This window comes from Oncorhynchus kisutch, unplaced genomic scaffold, assembly GCF_002021735.2.
Source record: "Oncorhynchus kisutch isolate 150728-3 unplaced genomic scaffold, Okis_V2 scaffold3051, whole genome shotgun sequence".
NCBI lineage: Eukaryota > Metazoa > Chordata > Actinopteri > Salmoniformes > Salmonidae > Oncorhynchus > Oncorhynchus kisutch.
The window spans coordinates 92,501-118,874 of NW_022264996.1; the positions used below are offsets into that span (position 1 = coordinate 92,501).

A 26,374-nucleotide genomic window follows, 5' to 3' on the forward strand; every position below is an offset into this window, starting at 1 on the left:
GGTCCCATTTGGGGAACACATCGTTTTCCCCCTCTGGTCTGGGATATTAATCTTCCTTCAGCGTCTGGCTCATGACAACCCTTAGACTCTTATCACTTTCCATTTCAATATAAAGGGCATAACTGCTTAATGGTATGGCAAATATTACCCTGCCCCAGGCTTTTCAAACATCGGACAATTTCTTTCCATTTTCACCTAAAATGACATACCCAAATCTAACTATCTGTAGCTCAGGACCTGAAGCAAGGATATGCATATTCATGATACCATTTGAAAGGAAACACTTTGAAGTTTGTGTAAAAGTGAAACTAATGCAGGAGAATATAACACATTAGATCAGGTCAAATAGACTACAAATACATTTTTTATTTTTTATTTATTTATTTTAACCATCATCTTTGAAATGCAAGAGAAAGGACATAATGTATTATTCCAGCCCACGCGCAATTTAGATTTTGGCCACTAGATGTCAGCAGTGTATGTGCAACGTTTTAGACTGATCCAATGAACCATTGCATTTGTGTTCAACATTTTGTATCAAGACTGCCCAAAGGTGCCTAATTGGTTAATTAATACATGTTCAAGTTCATAACTGTGCAACTCTCCTCAAACAATAGCATGGTATTCTTTCACTGTAATAGCTACTATACATTGGACAGTGCAGTTAGATTAACAAGAATGTAAGCTTTCTGCCCATATCAGATATGTCTATGTCCTGGGAAATGTTCTTGTTACTTACAAACTCATGCTAATCGCATTAGCCTACAGTACGTTAGCTCAATCGTCCCGAGGGGGGCACACCGATCCTGTAGAGGTTATTAAGTTTAGATTTATCATGACCATCTTTATGTGGGTATAGTTATGTGTGGGTATATGTGGGTATAGTTATGTGTGGGTATATGTGGGTATAGTTATGTGTGGGTATATGTGGGTATAGTTATGTGTGGGTATATGTGGGTATAGTTAGTCTTGGACATCCGCCATTTTTCTTTCAACTGTAAACACTTGGCTGAAGAGAAAAAGGAGGGTGGTGAGAATTTGTCATACTTCATGTGTAGGAGACGGTAGTAATGACTGTGACAGTCATGGCATTTTGGGTGACAGGAACTGATCAGCCAAATGACCGCAGTCACAGTAAAAAAAGGTTAGAATAGCAAAAATAAATATATACACTACCAGTCAGAAGTGTGGACACACCGACTCATTCCAGGGTATTTCTTTTATTTGGACTATGTTCTACATTGTAGAATAGTAGAGAAGACATCACAACGATGAAATAACACATATGGAGTCATGTAGTAACCAAAATAGTGTTAAACAAATCCAAATATATTTGAGATTTTAGATTCTTCCAAGTACCCACCCTTTTCCTTGATGACAGCTTTTAGGAAAACATGTTGTCCTCTCCTCCTCTCCTGTCTGCATGTGCTGCCATGGAAATAGACTGGACAGGAGGTGCATCAAGTCAACTATGGCATAATGGCTGGATTGGCAGCTATTGTGATTGTACCCATAGGAGCAAAGCAGGAAGTATAATATGTGATGTGATTTGTTGATTCAACTCAACTGACATTACAAAAAATACCTTCTATTGCATGAGCACGTCAGTTAGGATCATTTGAATGAACATTCTACAATTTATTGCATCACAATGCCAGGCAGCCATTGTGAGTTTACCAGTCAAGTTGTCAGGGTGAGAGGTTCTATTCATTCTATTTACCAGTCATATTACCAGGGTGAGAGGTTCTATTCATTCTATTTACCAGTCATATTACCAGGGTTAGAGGTTATATTCATTCTATTTACCAGGGTTAGAGGTTATATTCATTCTATTTACCAGGGTTAGAGGTTCTATTCATTCTATTTACCAGTCATATTACCAGGGTTAGAGGTTATATTCATTCTATTTACCAGGGTTAGAGGTTCTATTCATTCTATTTACCAGTCATATTACCAGGGTTAGAGGTTCTATTCATTCTATTTACCAGGGTTAGAGGTTATATTCATTCTATTTACCAGGGTTACAGGTTCTATTCATTCTATTTACCAGTCATATTACCAGGGTTAGAGGTTCTATTCATTCTATTTACCAGGGTTAGAGGTTATATTCATTCTATTTACCAGGGTTAGAGGTTCTATTCATTCTATTTACCAGTCATATGACCAGGGTTAGAGGATCTATTCATTCTATTTACCAGGGTTAGAGGTTATATTCATTCTATTTACCAGGGTTAGAGGTTCTATTCATTCTATTTACCAGTCATATTACCAGGGTTAGAGGTTCTATTCATTCTATTTACCAGGGTTAGAGGTTCTATTCATTCTATTTACCAGTCATATTACCAGGGTTAGAGGTTCTATTCATTCTATTTACCAGTCATATTACCAGGGTTACAGGTTCTATTCATTCTATTTACCAGGGTTAGAGGTTCTATTCATTCTATTTACCAGTCATATTACCAGGGTTAGAGGTTCTATTCATTCTATTTACCAGGGTTAGAGGTTCTATTCATTCTATTTACCAGTCATATTACCAGGGTTAGAGGTTCTATTCATTCTATTTACCAGTCATATTACCAGGGTTAGAGGTTCTATTCATTCTATTTACCAGTCATATTACCAGGGTTAGAGGTTCTATTCATTCTATTTACCAGTCATATTACCAGGGTTAGAGGTTCTATTCATTCTATTTACCAGTCATATTACCAGGGTTAGAGATTCTATTCATTCTATTTACCAGGGTTAGAGGTTCTATTCATTCTATTTACCAGGGTTAGAGGTTCTATTCATTCTATTTACCAGGGTTAGAGGTTCTATTCATTCTATTTACCAGGGTTAGAGGTTCTATTCATTCTATTTACCAGTCATATTACCAGGGTTAGAGGTTCTATTCATTCTATTTACCAGGGTTAGAGGTTCTATTCATTCTATTTACCAGGGTTAGAGGTTCTATTCATTCTATTTACCAGTCATATTACCAGGGTTAGAGATTCTATTCATTCTATTTACCAGTCATATTACCAGGGTTAGAGGTTCTATTCATTCTATTTACCAGTCATATTACCAGGGTTAGAGGTTCTATTCATTCTATTTACCAGGGTTAGAGGTTCTATTCATTCTATTTACCAGGGTTAGAGGTTCTATTCATTCTATTTACCAGTCATATTACCAGGGTTAGAGGTTCTATTCATTCTATTTACCAGTCATATTACCAGGGTTAGAGGTTCTATTCATTCTATTTACCAGGGTTAGAGGTTCTATTCATTCTATTTACCAGGGTTAGAGGTTCTATTCATTCTATTTACCAGTCATATGACCAGGGTTAGAGGTTATATTCATTCTATTTACCAGGGTTAGAGGTTCTATTCATTCTATTTACCAGGGTTAGAGGTTCTATTCATTCTATTTACCAGGGTTAGAGGTTCTATTCATTCTATTTACCAGTCATATGACCAGGGTTAGAGGTTATATTCATTCTATTTACCAGGGTTAGAGGTTCTATTCATTCTATTTACCAGGGTTAGAGGTTATATTCATTCTATTTACCAGGGTTAGAGGTTCTATTCATTCTATTTACCAGTCATATTACCAGGGTTAGAGGTTCTATTCATTCTATTTACCAGGGTTAGAGGTTATATTCATTCTATTTACCAGTCATATTACCAGGGTTAGAGGTTCTATTCATTCTATTTACCAGTCATATTACCAGGGTTACAGGTTCTATTCATTCTATTTACCAGGGTTAGAGGTTCTATTCATTCTATTTACCAGGGTTAGAGGTTATATTCATTCTATTTACCAGGGTTAGAGGTTCTATTCATTCTATTTACCAGTCATATTACCAGGGTTAGAGGTTCTATTCATTCTATTTACCAGGGTTAGAGGTTATATTCATTCTATTTACCAGGGTTAGAGGTTCTATTCATTCTATTTACCAGTCATATGACCAGGGTTAGAGGTTATATTCATTCTATTTACCAGGGTTAGAGGTTATATTCATTCTATTTACCAGGGTTAGAGGTTCTATTCATTCTATTTACCAGTCATATTACCAGGGTTAGAGGTTCTATTCATTCTATTTACCAGGGTTAGAGGTTATATTCATTCTATTTACCAGGGTTACAGGTTCTATTCATTCTATTTACCAGTCATATTACCAGGGTTAGAGGTTCTATTCATTCTATTTACCAGGGTTAGAGGTTCTATTCATTCTATTTACCAGTCATATTACCAGGGTTAGAGGTTCTATTCATTCTATTTACCAGGGTTAGAGGTTATATTCATTCTATTTACCAGGGTTACAGGTTCTATTCATTCTATTTACCAGGGTTAGAGGTTCTATTCATTCTATTTACCAGTCATATTACCAGGGTTAGAGGTTATATTCATTCTATTTACCAGGGTTAGAGGTTCTATTCATTCTATTTACCAGTCATATGACCAGGGTTAGAGGTTCTATTCATTCTATTTACCAGGGTTAGAGGTTCTATTCATTCTATTTACCAGTCATATTACCAGGGTTAGAGGTTCTATTCATTCTATTTACCAGGGTTAGAGGTTATATTCATTCTATTTACCAGGGTTACAGGTTCTATTCATTCTATTTACCAGGGTTAGAGGTTCTATTCATTCTATTTACCAGTCATATTACCAGGGTTAGAGGTTATATTCATTCTATTTACCAGGGTTAGAGGTTCTATTCATTCTATTTACCAGTCATATGACCAGGGTTAGAGGTTCTATTCATTCTATTTACCAGGGTTAGAGGTTCTATTCATTCTATTTACCAGTCATATTACCAGGGTTAGAGGTTCTATTCATTCTATTTACCAGGGTTAGAGGTTATATTCATTCTATTTACCAGGGTTACAGGTTCTATTCATTCTATTTACCAGTCATATTACCAGGGTTAGAGGTTCTATTCATTCTATTTACCAGGGTTAGAGGTTCTATTCATTCTATTTACCAGTCATATTACCAGGGTTAGAGGTTCTATTCATTCTATTTACCAGGGTTAGAGGTTATATTCATTCTATTTACCAGGGTTACAGGTTCTATTCATTCTATTTACCAGGGTTAGAGGTTCTATTCATTCTATTTACCAGTCATATTACCAGGGTTAGAGGTTATATTCATTCTATTTACCAGGGTTAGAGGTTCTATTCATTCTATTTACCAGTCATATGACCAGGGTTAGAGGTTCTATTCATTCTATTTACCAGGGTTAGAGGTTCTATTCATTCTATTTACCAGTCATATTACCAGGGTTAGAGGTTCTATTCATTCTATTTACCAGGGTTAGAGGTTATATTCATTCTATTTACCAGGGTTACAGGTTCTATTCATTCTATTTACCAGGGTTAGAGGTTCTATTCATTCTATTTACCAGTCATATTACCAGGGTTAGAGGTTATATTCATTCTATTTACCAGGGTTAGAGGTTCTATTCATTCTATTTACCAGTCATATGACCAGGGTTAGAGGTTCTATTCATTCTATTTACCAGGGTTAGAGGTTCTATTCATTCTATTTACCAGTCATATTACCAGGGTTAGAGGTTCTATTCATTCTATTTACCAGGGTTAGAGGTTATATTCATTCTATTTACCAGGGTTACAGGTTCTATTCATTCTATTTACCAGGGTTAGAGGTTCTATTCATTCTATTTACCAGTCATATTACCAGGGTTAGAGGTTATATTCATTCTATTTACCAGGGTTAGAGGTTCTATTCATTCTATTTACCAGTCATATGACCAGGGTTAGAGGTTCTATTCATTCTATTTACCAGGGTTAGAGGTTCTATTCATTCTATTTACCAGTCATATTACCAGGGTTAGAGGTTCTATTCATTCTATTTACCAGGGTTAGAGGTTATATTCATTCTATTTACCAGGGTTACAGGTTCTATTCATTCTATTTACCAGTCATATTACCAGGGTTAGAGGTTCTATTCATTCTATTTACCAGGGTTAGAGGTTCTATTCATTCTATTTACCAGTCATATTACCAGGGTTAGAGGTTCTATTCATTCTATTTACCAGGGTTAGAGGTTATATTCATTCTATTTACCAGGGTTACAGGTTCTATTCATTCTATTTACCAGGGTTAGAGGTTCTATTCATTCTATTTACCAGTCATATTACCAGGGTTAGAGGTTATATTCATTCTATTTACCAGGGTTAGAGGTTCTATTCATTCTATTTACCAGTCATATGACCAGGGTTAGAGGTTCTATTCATTCTATTTACCAGGGTTAGAGGTTCTATTCATTCTATTTACCAGTCATATTACCAGGGTTAGAGGTTCTATTCATTCTATTTACCAGGGTTAGAGGTTCTATTCATTCTATTTACCAGTCATATTACCAGGGTTAGAGGTTATATTCATTCTATTTACCAGGGTTAGAGGTTCTATTCATTCTATTTACCAGTCATATGACCAGGGTTAGAGGTTCTATTCATTCTATTTACCAGGGTTAGAGGTTCTATTCATTCTATTTACCAGTCATATTACCAGGGTTAGAGGTTCTATTCATTCTATTTACCAGGGTTAGAGGTTCTATTCATTCTATTTACCAGTCATATGACCAGGGTTAGAGGTTCTATTCATTCTATTTACCAGGGTTAGAGGTTCTATTCATTCTATTTACCAGTCATATTACCAGGGTTAGAGGTTCTATTCATTCTATTTACCAGGGTTAGAGGTTATATTCATTCTATTTACCAGGGTTACAGGTTCTATTCATTCTATTTACCAGGGTTAGAGGTTCTATTCATTCTATTTACCAGTCATATTACCAGGGTTAGAGGTTATATTCATTCTATTTACCAGGGTTAGAGGTTCTATTCATTCTATTTACCAGTCATATGACCAGGGTTAGAGGTTCTATTCATTCTATTTACCAGGGTTAGAGGTTCTATTCATTCTATTTACCAGTCATATTACCAGGGTTACAGGTTCTATTCATTCTATTTACCAGGGTTAGAGGTTCTATTCATTCTATTTACCAGTCATATTACCAGGGTTACAGGTTCTATTCATTCTATTTACCAGTCATATTACCAGGGTTAGAGGTTCTATTCATTCTATTTACCAGTCATATGACCAGGGTTAGAGGTTCTATTCATTCTATTTACCAGTCATATTACCAGGGTTAGAGGTTCTATTCATTCTATTTACCAGTCATATTACCAGGGTTAGAGGTTCTATTCATTCTATTTACCAGTCATATTACCAGGGTTAGAGGTTCTATTCATTCTATTTACCAGTCATATTACCAGGGTTACAGGTTCTATTCATTCTATTTACCAGGGTTAGAGGTTATATTCATTCTATTTACCAGTCATATTACCAGGGTTAGAGGTTCTATTCATTCTATTTACCAGTCATATTACCAGGGTTACAGGTTCTATTCATTCTATTTACCAGGGTTAGAGGTTCTATTCATTCTATTTACCAGGGTTAGAGGTTCTATTCATTCTATTTACCAGGGTTACAGGTTCTATTCATTCTATTTACCAGTCATATTACCAGGGTTAGAGGTTCTATTCATTCTATTTACCAGGGTTAGAGGTTCTATTCATTCTATTTTCCAGTCATTCTGGTAAACAACCAAGGCCCCTTGCCCACTACAGCCCAATCTACTAACTTCTACAGCAGTTTGACCTGGTCCAAGATAACATGTTATGGTGCTGAGTGAATATGTATAATGCCTTTATAGTGCTATCATCAATATGAACCTTCAGAGTAGTTGAGGTCCCTCTAAGGTAGATACAGAAGCTAGGGTCAGTGTGTATATCTCTTTGGAACCGAGTGTCACGCAGACCACACACTTACATTGAACCCTGTCATTGAGTCGTGTGTGTGTGTATAGTGTGGGCTAACGCAGACCACACACTTACATTGAACCCTGTCATTGAGTCGTGTGTGTGTGTGTATAGTGTGGGCTAACGCAGACCACACACTTACATTGAACCCTGTCATTGAGTCGTGTGTGTGTGTGTAGTGTGGGCTAACGCAGACCACACACTTACATTGAACCCTGTTATTGAGTCGTGTGTGTGTGTGTGTGTGTGTGTGTGTGTGTGTGTGTGTGTGTGTGTGTGTAGTGTGGGCTAACGCAGACCGTTGTTTTCCTTTGAAAAGGCAGACAGTCCAAGGGCAGGGGAACAAAACACACCTCTCAAAATATTATTCTTGGCCTCTGTGCTCATTTGCTTTCACACTGTTATGTCGAGAGTCTTTCTATTCAACTGGTCCCTGACCACTTTGTCCTCAGTCTGATGTGACGTACTGTAGAGCCTCTTATGGCCGGTGGTGAGTCAGCAAAACTCATAATGCTCTGCCTGGCTCCTATTGTATCCTCACTACTGGCCAATGATTGAAGTCTGATTGAAGCCTCCAGTAAACAGTAAAAACAGCTTTTCTTCATGTGTCCTCTGTCTCTCACTGCCAGCTAGGCTGAAGATGCCCTTATTAGGACAGATCATTATTCCATCAGGAAGATTTTAGATACATGGGCCCAGTGCCTTTGCTAACTAACATTGCTGGTCCCTTAGTTTAGAATTCTTTCTCATTTTATGCTAATAGTTATGGGATGTTAGAGTCCTCTTGTTTTACAGTTGGTATCTTCAACCCAGACTGCTAGTGCATAGTTAGGAAGGTAGAGGAGACAGGGGGCAGGGAGGTAGAGGAGACAGGGAGGTAGAGGAGACAGGGGGGAGGGAGGTAGAGGAGACAGGGGGGGGGGAGGTAGAGGAGACAGGGGGCAGGGAGGTAGAGGAGACAGGAGACAGGGAGGTAGAGGAGACAGGAGACAGGGAGGTAGAGGAGACAGGAGTTAGGAAGGTAGAGGAGACAGGGGGCAGGGAGGTAGAGGAGACAGGGGGCAGGGAGGTAGAGGAGACAGGAGTTAGGAAGGTAGAGGAGACAGGGGCCAGGAAGGTAGAGGAGACAGGGGGGAGGGAGGTAGAGGAGACAGGGGGCAGGGAGGTAGAGGAGACAGGGGGCAGGGAGGTAGAGGAGACAGGGGGCAGGGAGGTAGAGGAGACAGGGGGGAGGGAGGTAGAGGAGACAGGGGGGAGGGAGGTAGAGGAGACAGGGGGCAGGGAGGTAGAGGAGACAGGGGGCAGGGAGGTAGAGGAGACAGGGGGCAGGGAGGTAGAGGAGACAGGGGGCAGGGAGGTAGAGGAGACAGGGGGGAGGGAGGTAGAGGAGACAGGGGGGAGGGAGGTAGAGGAGACAGGGGGCAGGGAGGTAGAGGAGACAGGAGACAGGGAGGTAGAGGAGACAGGAGACAGGGAGGTAGAGGAGACAGGAGTTAGGAAGGTAGAGGAGACAGGGGGCAGGGAGGTAGAGGAGACAGGGGGCAGGGAGGTAGAGGAGACAGGAGTTAGGAAGGTAGAGGAGACAGGGGCCAGGAAGGTAGAGGAGACAGGGGGAGGGAGGTAGAGGAGACAGAGGGCAGGGAGGTAGAGGAGACAGGGGGCAGGGAGGTAGAGGAGACAGGGGGGAGGGAGGTAGAGGAGACAGGGGGCAGGGAGGTAGAGGAGACAGGGGGCAGGGAGGTAGAGGAGACAGGGGGGAGGGAGGTAGAGGAGACAGGGGGGAGGGAGGTAGAGGAGACAGGAGATAGGTAGGTAGAGGAGACAGGGGGGAGGGAGGTAGAGGAGACAGGGGGGAGGGAGGTAGAGGAGACAGGGGGGAGGGAGGTAGAGGAGACAGGAGATAGGTAGGTAGAGGAGACAGGGGGGAGGGAGGTAGAGGAGACAGGGGGGAGGGAGGTAGAGGAGACAGGAGATAGGTAGGTAGAGGAGACAGGGGGGAGGGAGGTAGAGGAGACAGGGGGGAGGGAGGTAGAGGAGACAGGGGGGAGGGAGGTAGAGGAGACAGGGGGGAGGGAGGTAGAGGAGACAGGAGATAGGTAGGTAGAGGAGACAGGGGGGAGGGAGGTAGAGGAGACAGGGGGGAGGGAGGTAGAGGAGACAGGGGGGAGGGAGGTAGAGGAGACAGGGGGGAGGGAGGTAGAGGAGACAGGAGATAGGTAGGTAGAGGAGACAGGGGGGAGGGAGGTAGAGGAGACAGGGGGGAGGGAGGTAGAGGAGACAGGGGGGAGGGAGGTAGAGGAGACAGGGGGGAGGGAGGTAGAGGAGACAGGGGGCAGGGAGGTAGAGGAGACAGGGGGGAGGGAGGTAGAGGAGACAGGGGGCAGGGAGGTAGAGGAGACAGGGGGGAGGGAGGTAGAGGAGACAGGGGGAGGGAGGTAGAGGAGACAGGGGACAGGGAGGTAGAGGAGACAGGGGGGAGGGAGGTAGAGTAGACAGGGGGGAGGGAGGTAGAGTAGACAGGGGACAGGGAGGTAGAGGAGACAGGAGTTAGGAAGGTAGAGTAGACAGGGGGGAGGGAGGTAGAGTAGACAGGGGACAGGGAGGTAGAGGAGACAGGAGACAGGGAGGTAGAGGAGACAGGGGGGAGGGAGGTAGAGGAGACAGGGGGAGGGAGGTAGAGGAGACAGGGGGCAGGGAGGTAGAGGAGACAGGGGGTCGGAGGTAGAGGAGACAGGGGGGAGGGAGGTAGAGGAGACAGGGGGCAGGGAGGTAGAGGAGACAGGGAGGTAGAGGAGACAGGGAGCAGGAAGGTAGAGGAGACAGGGGGCAGGGAGGTAGAGTAGACAGGGGGGAGGGAGGTAGAGGAGACAGGGGGCAGGGAGGTAGAGGAGACAGGGGGCAGGAAGGTAGAGGAGACAGGGGGGAGGAAGGTAGAGTAGACAGGGGGCAGGGAGGTAGAGGAGACAGGGGGGAGGGAGGTAGAGGAGACAGGGGGCAGGGAGGTAGAGGAGACAGTAGATAGGAAGGTAGAGGAGACAGGGGGCAGGGAGGTAGAGGAGACAGGAGATAGGAAGGTAGAGTAGACAGGGGGCAGGGAGGTAGAGGAGACAGGAGATAGGAAGGTAGAGGAGACAGGGGGCAGGGAGGTACAGGAGACAGGGAGCAGGAAGGTAGAGGAGACAGGGGGCAGGAAGGTAGAGGAGACAGGGGACAGGAAGGTAGAGGAGACAGGGGACAGGAAGGTAGAGGAGACAGGGGGCAGGAAGGTAGAGGAGACAGGGGGCAGGAAGGTAGAGGAGACAGGAGATAGGTAGGCAGAGGAGACAGGGGGCAGGAAGGTAGAGGAGACAGGGAGCAGGAAGGTAGAGGAGACAGGGGGCAGGAAGGTAGAGGAGACAGGGGGCAGGAAGGTAGAGGAGACAGGGGGCAGGAAGGTAGAGGAGACAGGGGGCAGGAAGGTAGAGGAAACAGGGGGCAGGAAGGTAGAGGAGACAGGGGGCAGGAAGGTAGAGGAGACAGGGGGCTGGAAGGTAGAGGAGACAGGGGGCAGGAAGGTAGAGGAGACAGAGGTTGGTTGTCACAGTGCTCCTAACTAAAACTCCAGAAGGTATTGTTCTCGTCTCAGGGCTATGAGACCCTGAGCTCAATGGTTCTAAAACTCCCTGCACTAAAACATCATGCCATGCTTTCTTGGACCAGGGACTTGGTGCAATCACAGTCAAATTTACCTGAAACAAATCAATCGATCGATCAATCAAAGAATCAATCCTAAATGTTCCCTCTCTTCCTCCCAGACCCATCCAGACTGCGAAACATGCATTGTTTCCCCCAGAGTTCCTCATCCATCTCCTGTTCCTGGACCTTCCCTGACTCCCACTGGGACTCCTATACCGTGGAGGTAATGGAACATCTCTCACAAACACACACCCTCTTTATGTCTTGTCTTATTTTTATACAAGTTGAGGTCAGGGTGTCTGATACCATTTCTCCAACTTTACTGAAGGCATTGCAGGGATGTAGGATACCGTGTCAGTTGTGCAACTGAATGCATTCAACTGAAATGTGCCTTCCTCATTTAAGCCAACCCCTCTAAATCAGAAAGGTGCGGGGGACTGCCTTAATCAACATCCACACCCAGGGATCGATGGGTTGTTCAGGGCAGAACAACAGATTTTTTTCCTTGTCAGGTCAGGGATTCGATCCAGCAACCTTTGGTTAACCCATACATACACTATGTGGACACCTCTGTAAATTGGTGGATTCGGGCTATTTCAGCAATACCCGTTGCTGACAGGTGTATAAAATCACCCACACAGCCATGCAATCTCCATAGACGGCAGGTAGCCTAGTGGTTAGAGGCAGGAAGCCTAGTGGTTAGAGGCAGGAAGCCTAGTGGTTAGAGGCAGGTAGCCTAGTGGTTAGAGGCAGGTAGCCTAGTGGTTAGAGGCAGGTAGCCTAGTGGTTAGAGGCAGGTAGCCTAGTGGTTAGAGGCAGTTAGAGGCAGGTAGCCTAGTGGTTAGAGGCAGGGTAGCCTAGTGGTTAGAGGCAGGGTAGCCTAGTGGTTAGAGGCAGTTAGAGGCAGGTAGCCTAGTGGTTAGAGGCAGGGTAGCCTAGTGGTTAGAGGCAGGGTAGCCTAGTGGTTAGAGACAGGGTAGCCTAGTGGTTAGAGAAAGGTAGCCTAGTGGTTAGAGGCAGGGTAGCCTAGTGGTTAGAGCCAGGTAGCCTAGTGGTTAGAGGCAGGTAGCCTAGTGGTTAGAGGCAGGTAGCCTAGTGGTTAGAGGCAGGTAGCCTAGTGGTTAGAGACAGGTAGCCTAGTGGTTAGAGGCAGGGTAGCCTAGTGGTTAGAGCATTGGACTAGTAACCGGAGCTGACAAGGTCGTTCTGCCCCTGAACACAAGCAGTTGACCCACTGGGCCATTATTGAAAATAAGAATTTGTTCTTAACTGACTTGCCTGGTAAAATAGACAAACACTGGCAGTAGAATAGCCCAGTAGAATAGCCCAGTAGAATAGCCCAGTAGAATATCCCAGTAGAATAGCCCAGTAGAATAGCCCAGTAGAAAAGCCCAGTAGAAAAGCCCAGTAGAAAAGCCCAGTAGAATAGCCCAGTAGAATAGCCCAGTAGAAAAGCCCAGTAGAATAGCCCAGTAGAATAGCCCAGTAGAATAGCCCAGTAGAATAGCCCAGTAGAAAAGCCCAGTAGAATAGCGCAGTAGAATAGCCCAGTAGAAAAGCCCAGTAGAATAGCCCAGTAGAAAAGCCCAGTAGAAAAGCCCAGTAGAAAAGCCCAGTAGAATAGCCCAGTAGAATAGCCCAGTAGAAAAGCCCAGTAGAATAGCCCAGTAGAATAGCCCAGTAGAAAAGCCCAGTAGAAAAGCCCGTACGGAAGAGCTCAGTGACTTTCAACGTGACACCGTCATAGGATGCAACAAGTCAGTTTGTCAAATTTCTGCCCTGCTCGAGCTGCCCCAGTCAACTGTGCTGTTGTAAAGTGGAAATGTCTAGGAGCAACAACAGCTCAGCTGTGAAGTGGTAGGCCACACAAGCTCACAGAACGGGAACATTGAGTGAAGCAGCACGTAGCGCGTAAATATCATCTGTCCTCGATTGCAACACTCTCGACCGAGTTCCAAACTGCCTCTGGAAGCAACGTCAGCTGTTCATTGGGAGCTTCATGAAATAGGTTTTCATGGCCGAGCAGCCGGACACAAGCCTAAGAGCACCATGCGCATTGTCAAGCGTCGTCTGGAGTGGTGTAAAGCTCACCACCATTGGACTCTTGAGCAGTGGAAACGTGTTTTCTGGAGGGATGAATCACGGTTCACCATCTGGCAGTCCGACAGACGAATCTGGGTTTGGCGGATGCCAGGAGAACACTACCTGCCCCAATACATAGTGCCAACTGTAAAGTTTGGTGGGGGAGGAATAATGGTCTGGGGCTGTTTTTCATATTTCGGGCTTGACCCTTTAGTTCCAGTGAAGGGAAATCTTAACACTGCAGCATACAATTACATTCTAGACGAATCTGTGCTTCCAACTTCGCGGCAACAACTGTCCTGTTTCAGCATAATGCCCCCGTGCACAAAGTGAGGTCCATACAAAAATGCTTTGTCGAGATCGTGGAAGAACTTAACTTACCTGCACAGAGCCCTGACCTCAACCCCATCGAACACCTTTTAGGATGAATTGGAACGCTGACTGCGAGTCAGGCCTAATCGCCCAACATCAGTGTCTGACCTCACTAATGCTCTTGTAGCTGAATGGAAACAATTCCCAGCAGCAATGTTCCAACGTCTAGTGGAAACTCTTCCCAGAAGAGTGGAGGCTGTTATAGCAGCAAAGAGGGGGGACCAACTCCATATTAAGTTACATTACTCAGCTAGTGCTGGAGTAAAACATGGAATGGACTACACTAATCAGTTCTCAGTATGTTGAAAACAAGGAGTGGACTGCACTAATCAGTTTCCAGGATGTTGAAAACAAGGAGTGGACTGCACTAATCAGTTATCAGTATGTTGAAAACAAGGAGTGGACTAATCAGTTGTCAGTATGTTGAAAACATGGAGTGGATCCAGTAATCAGTTGTCAGTATGTTGAAAACATGGAGTGGACTTCAGTAATCAGTTGTCAGTATGTTGAAAACATGGAGTGGACTTCAGTAATCAGTTGTCAGTATGTTGAAAACATGGAGTGGACTTCAGTAATCAGTTGTCAGTATGTTGAAAACATGGAGGGGACTGCAGTAATCAGTTGTCAGTATGTTGAAAACAAGGAGTGGACTTCAGTAATCAGTTCTTAGCATGTTGAATACATGGAGTGGACTGCAGTCCACAGTCCAGTCAGTATGTTGAAAACATGGAGTGGACTATTAAAGTTGTCAGTATGTTGAAAACATGGCATGGACTACAGTTATCCGTTGTCAGTATGTGGAAAACATGGAGTGGACTATTAAAGTTGTCAGTATGTTGAAAACATGGTGTGGACTGCAGTTATCAGTTGTCAGTATGTTGAAAACATGGAGTGGACTATTAAAGTTGTCAGTATGTTGAAAACAAGGAGTGGACTATTAAAGTTGTCAGTGTGTTGAAAACAAGGAGTGGACTACAGTAATGTCCACTACATTCCAGGTGCGTCAGCAGGACAGCTGGGAGCTGGTGTACGCCCTGCGTCTGGCCCGGGATAGTACCTTACTCAGCCTGGAGAACCTACAGCCTTACAGGAGATACAACGTGGCTGTCAGAGTGGCCTCAGCTGGACTCAGCAGCCCCGCCGTGGAGGAGAATGTGGTCACCATGATCGACCGTGAGTAACTACCTATACCGGCTGACAACCGGAGTTGTATCATAGACCCCCATCCTAGAGTAGAGTTTATCTGCTGTAAGATCCAGACTCACAATCACCATGACAACAAACCAGGTCACCACACAGAACCACCACACCAGATGACACCAAACAACATCCGAGTGACACAATGGTTGATGGGATTTAGCTGTCCCAACATGCTGATACGTGACCTGTTAAATGACCTGCTAAATGACCTGTTAAATTACCTGCTAAATGACCTGTTAATTGACCTGCTAAATGACCTGCTAAATGACCTGTTAATTGACCTGCTAAATGACCTGTTAAATGACCAGCTAAATGACCTGTTAATTGACCTGCTAAATGACCTGCTAAATGACCTGCTAAATGACCTGCTAAATGACCTGTTAAATGACCCAATAAATGACCTGCTAAATGACCTGCTAAATGACCTGCTAAATGACCTGTTAAATGACCCATTAAATGACCTGCTAAATGACCTGTTTAATTGACCTGCTAAATGACCTGCTAAATGACCTGCTAAATGACCTGTTAAATGACCTGTTAAATGACCTGCTAAATGACCTGCTAAATGACCTGTTAAATGACCTGCTAAATGACCTGCTAAATGACCTGCTAAATGACCCATTAAATGACCTGCTAAATGACCCATTAAATTACCTGTTAACTGACCTGCTAAATTACCTGTTAACTGACCTGCTAAATGACCTGCTAAATGACCCATTAAATGACCTGCTAAATGACCCATTAAATTACCTGTTAACTGACCTGCTAAATGACCTGTTAAATGACCCATTAAATGACCTGCTAAATGACCTGCTAAATGACCCATTAAATGACCTGCTAAATGACCTGCTAAATCACCTGTTAAATGACCTGCTAAATGACCTGCTAAATGACCTGTTAAATGACCTTTGACATGCTCCAGGTACATGCACTGTCTAACAGTCTAAACTTGTATGAGTACCACCAGTGTTTCTATCAGACCACTAACAGTAGTAGTGTTTCTAACAGTAGTAGTGTTTCTACCAGTAGTAGTGTAGTAGTGTTTCTACCAGTAGTAGTGTTTCTACCAGTAGTAGTGTTTCTACCAGTAGTAGTGTAGTAGTGTTTCTAACAGTAGTAGTGTTTCTAACAGTAGTAGTGTTTCTACTAGTAGTAGTGTTTCTACTAGTAGTAGTGTTTCTATCAGTAGTAGTGTTTCTACTAGTAGTAGTGTTTCTAACAGTAGTAGTGTTTCTACCAGTAGTAGTGTTTCTAACAGTAGTAGTGTTTCTACCAGTAGTAGTGTAGTAGTGTTTCTAACAGTAGTAGTGTTTCTACTAGTAGTAGTGTTTCTACTAGTAGTAGTGTTTCTATCAGTAGTAGTGTTTCTACTAGTAGTAGTGTTTCTACTAGTAGTAGTGTTTCTACTAGTAGTAGTGTTTCTATCAGTAGTAGTGTTTCTATCAGTAGTAGTGTTTCTACCAGTAGTAGTGTTTCTAACAGTAGTAGTGTTTCTACCAGTAGTAGTGTTTCTATCAGTAGTAGTGTTGTAGTGTTTCTACCAGTAGTAGTGTTTCTACCAGTAGTAGTGTTTCTACCAGTAGTAGTGTAGTAGTGTTTCTACCAGTAGTAGTGTAGTAGTGTTTCTAACAGTAGTAGTGTTTCTACTAGTAGTAGTGTTTCTACTAGTAGTAGTGTTTCTACTAGTAGTAGTGTTTCTATCAGTAGTAGTGTTTCTACTAGTAGTAGTGTTTCTATCAGTAGTAGTGTTTCTACTAGTAGTAGTGTTTCTATCAGTAGTAGTGTTTCTACTAGTAGTAGTGTTTCTAACAGTAGTAGTGTTTCTATCAGTAGTAGTGTTTCTACTAGTAGTAGTGTTTCTACTAGTAGTAGTGTTTCTACTAGTAGTAGTGTTTCTACTAGTAGTAGTGTTTCTAACAGTAGTAGTGTTTCTACTAGTAGTAGTGTTTCTACCAGTAGTAGTGTTTCTATCAGTAGTAGTGTTTCTAACAGTAGTAGTGTTTCTAACAGTAGTAGTGTTTCTATCAGTAGTAGTGTTTCTAACAGTAGTAGTGTTTCTATCAGTAGTAGTGTTTCTACCAGTAGTAGTGTTTCTAACAGTAGTAGTGTTTCTACCAGTAGTAGTGTGGTAGTGTTTCTACCAGTAGTAGTGTAGTAGTGTTTCTACCAGTAGTAGTGTTTCTAGCAGACCACTAACAGTAATAGTGTTTCTACTAGTAATAGTGTTTCTATCAGTAGTAGTGTTTCTACCAGTAGTAGTGTAGATGTGTTTCTACCAGTAGTAGTGTTTCTACCAGTAGTAGTGTTTCTACCAGTAGTAGTGTTTCTACCAGTAGTAGTGTAGTAGTGTTTCTAACAGTAGTAGTGTTTCTAACAGTAGTAGTGTTTCTACTAGTAGTAGTGTTTCTACTAGTAGTAGTGTTTCTATCAGTAGTAGTGTTTCTACTAGTAGTAGTGTTTCTAACAGTAGTAGTGTTTCTACCAGTAGTAGTGTTTCTAACAGTAGTAGTGTTCTACCAGTAGTAGTGTAGTAGTGTTTCTAACAGTAGTAGTGTTTCTACTAGTAGTAGTGTTTCTACTAGTAGTAGTGTTTCTATCAGTAGTAGTGTTTCTACTAGTAGTAGTGTTTCTACTAGTAGTAGTGTTTCTATCAGTAGTAGTGTTTCTACCAGTAGTAGTGTTTCTACCAGTAGTAGTGTTTCTAACAGTAGTAGTGTTTCTACCAGTAGTAGTGTTTCTAACAGTAGTAGTGTTTCTATCAGTAGTAGTGTTGTAGTGTTTCTACCAGTAGTAGTGTTTCTACCAGTAGTAGTGTTTCTACCAGTAGTAGTGTAGTAGTGTTTCTACCAGTAGTAGTGTAGTAGTGTTTCTAACAGTAGTAGTGTTTCTACTAGTAGTAGTGTTTCTACTAGTAGTAGTGTTTCTATCAGTAGTAGTGTTTCTACTAGTAGTAGTGTTTCTATCAGTAGTAGTGTTTCTACTAGTAGTAGTGTTTCTATCAGTAGTAGTGTTTCTACTAGTAGTAGTGTTTCTAACAGTAGTAGTGTTTCTATCAGTAGTAGTGTTTCTACTAGTAGTAGTGTTTCTACTAGTAGTAGTGTTTCTACTAGTAGTAGTGTTTCTAACAGTAGTAGTGTTTCTACTAGTAGTAGTGTTTCTACCAGTAGTAGTGTTTCTATCAGTAGTAGTGTTTCTAACAGTAGTAGTGTTTCTAACAGTAGTAGTGTTTCTATCAGTAGTAGTGTTTCTAACAGTAGTAGTGTTTCTATCAGTAGTAGTGTTTCTACCAGTAGTAGTGTTTCTAACAGTAGTAGTGTTTCTACCAGTAGTAGTGTGGTAGTGTTTCTACCAGTAGTAGTGTAGTAGTGTTTCTACCAGTAGTAGTGTTTCTAGCAGACCACTAACAGTAATAGTGTTTCTACTAGTAATAGTGTTTCTATCAGTAGTAGTGTTTCTACCAGTAGTAGTGTAGATGTGTTTCTACCAGTAGTAGTGTTTCTACCAGTAGTAGTGTTTCTACCAGTAGTAGTGTAGTAGTGTTCTACCAGTAGTAGTGTTTCTACCAGTAGTAGTGTTTCTACCAGTAGTAGTGTTGTAGTGTTTCTACCAGTAGTAGTGTTTCTACCAGTAGTAGTGTTTCTACCAGTAGTAGTGTAGTAGTGTTTCTAACAGTAGTAGTGTTTCTACCAGTAGTAGTGTTTCTACCAGTAGTAGTGTTTCTAACAGACTTGATGAATAAACCCATCTGTGGAGGTCCCTTCCATTCCATATCCGCCTCTCTCTACCTGACAAGTGACACGTCTCTGAATTTGCACTGCTTTTCCGTGGCATTGGTCCCCTCTTAGCAGGATGCTGAGTCACACACACACACACACACACACACACACACACACACACACACACACACACACCACACACACACACACACACACACACACACACACACACACACACACACACACACACTCTGACTGATATCCTAAATGTGTTAATAGTCAGATTAATACTCCAGGACCCAGATAAATAGATTCTCAACCTGCTCTGAGTAATGTGATGCCTCTGCCTTTGGTTAAACATTTGGCATCTGTCTCAGTATAGTTTTGAGAAAAGGTTAGTGAGCGTTTGCTCTTGTTAAATTCAACTTTAATGAGTTTAGACTCCACAGAAGTCTCTAACTTATAAGTTGTAACTACTTCAAATAGGGTGACGAGCTGCTTTAAATATTTTAGGATTTTATGAAAGCATTGTTTTGAGATTAGTCCGAATTTTTAAATGGTTTATCCTCCTACACTTTTAAAGTCCTCTGGTAATCATACTTGATCATCTCACAGATTTAAAGGTGCTATTTTAGTTGACCTTCTATGCTAATGTAATACGAGGACTGAGGAAAATGAACCCAGGTGAAATGATGTTGAAATATTGCTGATGTTTCAATTAGGCGACTGTCTTTATCTACAGAAACTGACGGAACGTACTGTTGGTGAGAAAGTCACACAGTACTCACTTATAGCTTTGTATTCCAGTTCTGTCAAAATTATTTATTGAAAAAGATTGGGCTAGAGAGAAAGAGAGAAAGAGAGAGGGGGAGAGGGGGAGAGGGGGAGAGGGAGAGAGAGAGAGAGAGAGAGAGAGAGAGAGAGAGAGAGAGAGAGAGAGAGAGAGAGAGAGAGAGAGAGAGAGAGAGAGAGAGGAGCCAGAGAGAGAGAGAGAGGAGCCAGAGAGAGAGTGAGAGACATTATTTTATTATTTTCCCTTGTCTACTTTAACCATTTGTACATTGTTACAACACTGTATATACACATAATAAGACATTTGTAATGTCTTTATTCTTTTGAAACTTCGGTATATTATCTACCTCAATTGCTTTGGCAATGTTAACATGTGTTTCCCATGCCAATAAAGCCCCTTGAATCAATAACGCCAAAGATATGCCCTCTGGAGTGGCTAACTGCAAGCTACCAAATGGTCAATATCAGCTGCCAAGGTGACAATACCATTATCAGATGAGAGAGTAAGGCTATAGTAGCTAGACCACTTCCTGTGGTCTGTCATTGCTCATACAACTGCACCAAAGGCCCCTCTAGAAGACTGTTTGAATCCCGAAAGGCCCCCCTATTCACTAAAGGGCTCTGGTCTAAAGTAGTGCACTATATAGGGCTCAGGGCTAAAGTAGTGCACTATATAGGGAATAGGACTCTGATCTAAAGTAGTGCACTATATAGGGAATAGGGCTCTGGTCTAAAATAGTGCACTATATAGGGAATAGGGCTCTGGTCAAAAGTAGTGCACTATATAGGGAATAGGGCTCTGGTCTAAAGTAGTGCACTATATAGGGAATAGGGCTCTGGTCTAAAGTAGTGCACTATATAGGGAATAGGGCTCTGGTCTATTCCAGACGCAGCCCCTGAGATTAGAACACTAGTTGGAAGTAGACAGGAGATAGGAAGACATCTGATGTCATCTAAAGTGGACAGGAGCAGTGTGAAGTCCATAGGGGAGCATTGTGGAAGCAAGACATCCCTGTTAGCGGATGCTAACTAGCCTAACTGTGGCTCTGCTGCCCCCCTACGGAAGCTGCAGCCTTAGGAACACATTTACATAAAGATATCCTGAAATAGCTCAGAACACCTGGGAGAGGGTGAGGGAGGGAGAGAGGAGAGGGTGAGGGAGGGAGAGTGGAGAGGGTGAGGGAGGGAGAGTGGAGAGGGTGAGGGAGGGAGAGTGGAGAGGGTGAGGGAGGGGAGAGTGGAGAGGGTGAGGGAGGGAGAGTGGAGAGGGTGAGGGAGGGAGAGTGGAGAGGGTGAGGGAGGGAGAGTGGAGAGGGTGAGGGAGGGAGAGAGGAGAGGGTGAGGGAGGGAGAGAATGATGGAGACGACACAGAGGGGGATGATGAGAGGAATGAGAGCAGAAAAGAGAGATAGAGAGAGAGATTTAGAGAAATAGGCTGCTAGGCCAACTCAAATCCTTTCCCCTCCTCACCCTCTGCCTCCCCTAGGGGGATGGAAATGCCAGGATTTGTGTTCTTTTTTCCGGAGGGAGGGAAGGAGGGAGGCAGGGAGGACGACTTCATCATAACCAACAGAACATAATTAGATCAGTGGAGACGGTGCCATATTAACTAACACAGCCTCCAGATGGCCTCAATGGATGAGACCAGGCATGTGTGTTCTCTCTCTCTCCCTCTCTCTCTCTCTCTCTCTCTCTCTCTCTCTCTACCTACTCTCTCTGTCTCTCTCTCTCTCTCTCTCTCTCTACTCTCTCTGTCTCTCTCTCTCTCTCTCTTCTCTCTCTCTACTCTCTCTCTCTCTACTCTCCTCCACCTCTCTCTCTCTCTCTCTCTCTCTCTCTCTCTCTCTCTCTCTACTCTCCTCCACCTCTCTCTCTCTCTCTCTCTCTACTCTCTCTGTCTCTCTCTCTCTACTCTCCTCCACCTCTCTCTCACTCTCTCTCTCTTGCTCTCTCTTGCTCTCAATCTCTTTCTCCTCCATCTCTCTTCTCTCTACCTCTATCTCTCCCTCTCTCTTTGTCTTTCTCTCTCTCTGTCTCTCTCCCTCCTCTCTGTAAGTGGGCAGATTTACTAGTGCCATTCACAGCGTGGTTCATAAGGAGGCAATGAGCTTTCACACTTCTGTCAAGAGCCCTGCTGTTTCACTGTCTAACTGTACAACGTTACGAGCAGAGAGAGAGAGAGAGAGAGAGAGAGAGAGAGAGAGAGAGAGAGAGAGAGAGAGAGAGAGAGAGAGAGAGAGAGAGAGAGAGAGAGAGAGAGAGAGAGAGAGAGAGAGAGAGAGAGAGAGAGAGAGAGAGAGAGAGAGAGAGAGAGAGAGAGAGAGAGAGAGAGAGAGAGAGAGAGAGAGAGAGAGAGAGAGAGAGAGAGAGAGAGAGAGAGAAACTAACTAACTAACTAACTAACTAACTAACTATGCTTAAAGAGGACCTGGTTGTCCAGAGACCACATTTTGTGGATGGGAAGAAATGGGACCAATCCAATTACAATCTGTCTCACTGCTAATCAACCAAAGAAACAATACAATATAACCTTGTCTGAGCTGGGCCTGATATAGAGATTCAGTGGCATACATACAAATGCTGGAAAAGCAGTAGGAGTGTGATTCTGGGTGTAAAAGGGGCCTATTGTCAAGTCAATCATTATTTGTCTCATAACAGGGGAAATTGAGGTAGCAGTTTTGATATGATACGAGATATATGACACAAGAGGAGACACATGGCAGCACATTTCTAGAACAAGGATGGCCAACCCTCCCCTGCAGAGATACTGGGTGTGCAGGCTATTAGTTCCAGCCCTACTCTTACACATCTGGTTCAGCCAATCAAAGTCTGGATTATTTGACAGACACACCCCTTGAACCAATCGCCTGTCTTATTTTTATTTTTTTTACCCCTTTAGGCCCGCCCCCTACCACAATACGGGTCAATGAGAGGGCGGTACGCATCACCCCCTCCACCATTTTGTTCAAGTTCAACTGCAGCTGGTTCAGCGACGTCAACGGAGCCGTCAGGTTCTTCACTGTCATCGTGGCTGAGTCCACTGGTAAAGGTTCCTCTCTATTTACAGCTTTCTCAGTACGGCTCAATATATTTTCTACACAATTTCCTTTCTTACTTTAACATCATGTTGGATATGTCTGATAATGATGTTGATGAAATCAAATACATTTGAATTTGAAAAACTTCCAAATGTAATTGATGAGGAAGTGAAAGAGAGTTTTTTTTAAGGGAGAGCTGAAGGGGATTTAGTACACTTTTGAATCCATCCAACTTTATTACTCACTCTTGACCCGTCACAGACAATGAAGTCCTGCAGACAGAGCAGCTCCACCCTCTACCTTCCTTCCAGGACTACAGAAGCAACAGCTCCGTGCGGGCCTACCAGACAGGCTACTTTCCCAGTGGCTGTGCCCAGGAACAGGGAATGGGAGCTGGGCATGTGTTTGAGGTCAACCTGGGGGCGGGGCTGGATCGCCTGGGAGGGCCTTGTGATTCAGAGGAAGATGATGATAACGAGCACAGCAGTGATCTCTACCACTTCTGTGATGGGCCTCTCAAGCCTAAGACTGCCTACAGGTAAACAATAATATGGCCCCACACAAACCAAACACTTTACCTAGGTTTGAATTACTTAAAAAAAAAACACCCATCCTAATCAAGTCTTACAGGTCATACTAACCCTTGACCTTGTCTAGGAGGGCAAAATAATGCAGTATATTATAGCCATTTATGCTCACCAGGGAAATAATTTGATGTAAGTTGATACTAATGGAAGTCAATGGCTGTTCTCTGTTCTCTGTGCAGAATCAGTGTCCGTGCCTTCACTCAGCTGTTTGACGAAGACCACAGAGAGTTCCCCAAACCTCTTTACAGGGACACCTTCCTGTCTCCACCCATCAGGACACAAGCAGGTGAGCTTTACCTCCGATCCTGGCCCTCTCTTCCCCCTCTCCTTCCCTCTCTCTCCATTACTCTGACACTTCCTGTCTCCACCCATCAGGACACAAGCAGGTGCAACCACACTATATACCCTCTACCGATGACCCTCACCCTCTAATCTCTCTCTCTTATCTCTCTCTCTTGCTCCCTTTCTTTCTCTCATCCCTCTCTCTCTCTCTCTCTCTCTCTCTCTCTCTCTCTCTCTCTCTCTCTCTCTCTCTCTCCTTCTTGATGTCTGAAAAAAGTAATTAATCTTAACAAGACATCCTGTATAATAAAATAAATCTCTGACCTTTCCTGTTCTAAGTTTACATGAAGGTGCACCGATTAAATGCTGCCAGTGCACTGCCAAAGTATTCAGACCCCTTGACCTTTTCCACATTTTGTTACGTTACAGCCTTATTCTAAAATGGATGAAAAAGTTTTTCATATTACATTTACATAAGTATTCAGACCCTTTACTCAGTACTTTGTTGAAGCACCTTTGGCAGCGATTACAGCCTTGAGTAGTCTGGGGTATGACATTACAAGCTTAGCGCACCTGTATTTGGGGAGTTTCTCCCATTCTTCTCTGTAGATCCTCTCAAGATCTGTCAGGTTGGATGGAGAGTGTCTCTGCACATCAATTTTCAAGTCTGGGCTCTGGCTGGGCCACTCAAGGACATTCAGAGGCTTGTCCGAAAGCCACTCCTGCGTTGTCTTGGCTTTGTGCTTAGGGTCGTTGTTGGAAGGTAAACCTTTGCCCCAGTCTGAGGTCTTGAGTGCTCTGGAGCAGGTTTTCATCAAGGATCTCTCTGCACTTTGCTCCGTTCATCTTTCCCTCAATCCTGACTAGTCTCCCAGTTCCTGCTGCTGAAAAACATGCTACCACCACCATGCTTCACTGTAGGGATGGTGCCAGGTTTCCTCCAGACATGATGCTTGGCATTCAGGCCAAATAGTTACATTTTGGTTTCATCAGCAGAGAATCTTGTTTCTCATGATCTGAGCGTCTTTAGGTGCCTTTTGGAAAACTCCAAGCGGTCTGTCATGTGCCTTTTACTGAGGAGTGGCTTCCGTCTGGCCACTCCACCATGAAGACCTGATTGGTAGAGTGCTGCAGGGATGGTTGTCCTTCTGGAAGGTTCTCCTATCTCCACAGAGGAACTCTGGAGCTCTGTCAGAGTGACCATAGGTTTCTTGGTCACCTCCCTGACCAAGGCCCTTTTCCCCCGATTGCTCAGTGGCCAGGCGACAACCTCTAGGAAGAGTCTTGGTGATTCCAAACTTCTTCCATTTAAGAATGATGGTGGCCACTGTGTTCTTGGGGACCTTCATTGCTGCAGAAATATTTTGGTGCCCTTCCCAGAGCTGTGCATCGACACAATCCTGTCTCGAAGCTCTACTGACAATTCCTTTGACCTCATGGCTTGGTTTTTGCTCTGACATGCACTGTCAACTGTGGGACCTGATATAGACAGATGTGTGCCTTTCCAAATCATGTCCAATCAATTGAATTTACACCAGGTGGATTCCAATCAAGTTACAAATATATCTCAAGGATGATTAATGGGAACAGGGTGCACCTGAGCTCAATTTCGAGTTTAATAGCAAAGGGTCTGAATACTTATGTAAAATAAGCTATTTCTGTTTTTGTGTTTTTATACATTTGCCAAATTTTCTAAAAACCTGTTTTCGCTTTGTCATTGTGGGATATTGTGTGTAGATTGATGATGGAAACAAATATTTTATACATTTTAGAATAAGGCTGTGTAACGTAACAAAATGTGGGAAAAAGTCAAGGGGTCTGAATCCTTTCAGAAAACACTGTACACTGGCAGTAACATTACACCTATTACAGCAGTGAGATTGTGTTGTGTGCAAGTACTCTCGTCTATTGATTTAGACATTAAACCCTGCAGTGCTATCTAGGAATATAGTGCTTTAATCTCCTGCTCAAATGGTTCCTATTTCTCACTCACCTCCGCTCTGTCTTTAACATTGATCCATCAACTATAGTACCAGAAATATGGAGACAATTAAAACAACTCGCTCTGCTCCCCTGATTCCAATAAAAGACTGGGGGAAGTTTTGATCGAGGAGACTAACTAGTAGTCACAGTAAGGGATTTACTACTATAGTCACAGTAAGAGGATGTACTACTATAGTCACAGTAAGAGGATGTACTACTATAGTCACAGTCACAGTAAGAGGATGTACTACTATAGTCACTGTCACAGTGAGGGGTTTACTACTATAGTCTCAGTAAGGGGTTTACTACTATAGTCTCAGTAAGGGGTTTACTACTATAGTCACTGTCACAGTAAGGGGTTTATTACTATAGTCACTGTCACAGTAAGGGGTTTATTACTATAGTCACTGTCACAGTAAGGGATTTATTACTATAGTCACAGTAAGGGGTTTATTACTATAGGCACTGTCACAGTAAGGGATTTATTACTATAGTCACTGTCACAGTAAGGGATTTATTACTATAGTCACAGTAAGGGGTTTATCACTATAGTCACTGTCACAGTAAGGGATTTATTACTATAGTCACAGTAAGGGGTTTATTACTATAGTCACAGTAAGGGGTTTATTACTATAGTCACAGTCACAGTAAGGGGTTTATTACTATAGTCACAGTAAGGGGTTTATTACTATAGTCACAGTCACAGTAAGGGGTTTATTACTATAGTCACAGTAAGGGGTTTATTACTATAGTCACTGTCACAGTAAGGGGTTTATTACTATAGTCACAGTAAGGGGTTTATTACTATAGTCACTGTC

At 43.1% G+C, this 26,374-nt stretch overlaps 1 protein-coding gene across 1 annotated transcript in view; it reads left to right on the forward strand.

Annotated features, from left to right (window-relative positions):
* ptprb (protein tyrosine phosphatase receptor type b) overlaps positions 1-26,374 on the forward strand; it is a 107,454-nt gene that overhangs the window by 48,882 nt on the left and 32,198 nt on the right. The window contains exons 16-20 of the mRNA XM_031820111.1: positions 11,623-11,726; positions 14,956-15,130; positions 22,566-22,709; positions 22,966-23,242; positions 23,471-23,577. Of these exons, the coding sequence (XP_031675971.1) occupies positions 11,623-11,726; positions 14,956-15,130; positions 22,566-22,709; positions 22,966-23,242; positions 23,471-23,577 (807 nt within the window). The remainder of the gene's footprint in view (positions 1-11,622; positions 11,727-14,955; positions 15,131-22,565; positions 22,710-22,965; positions 23,243-23,470; positions 23,578-26,374) is intronic.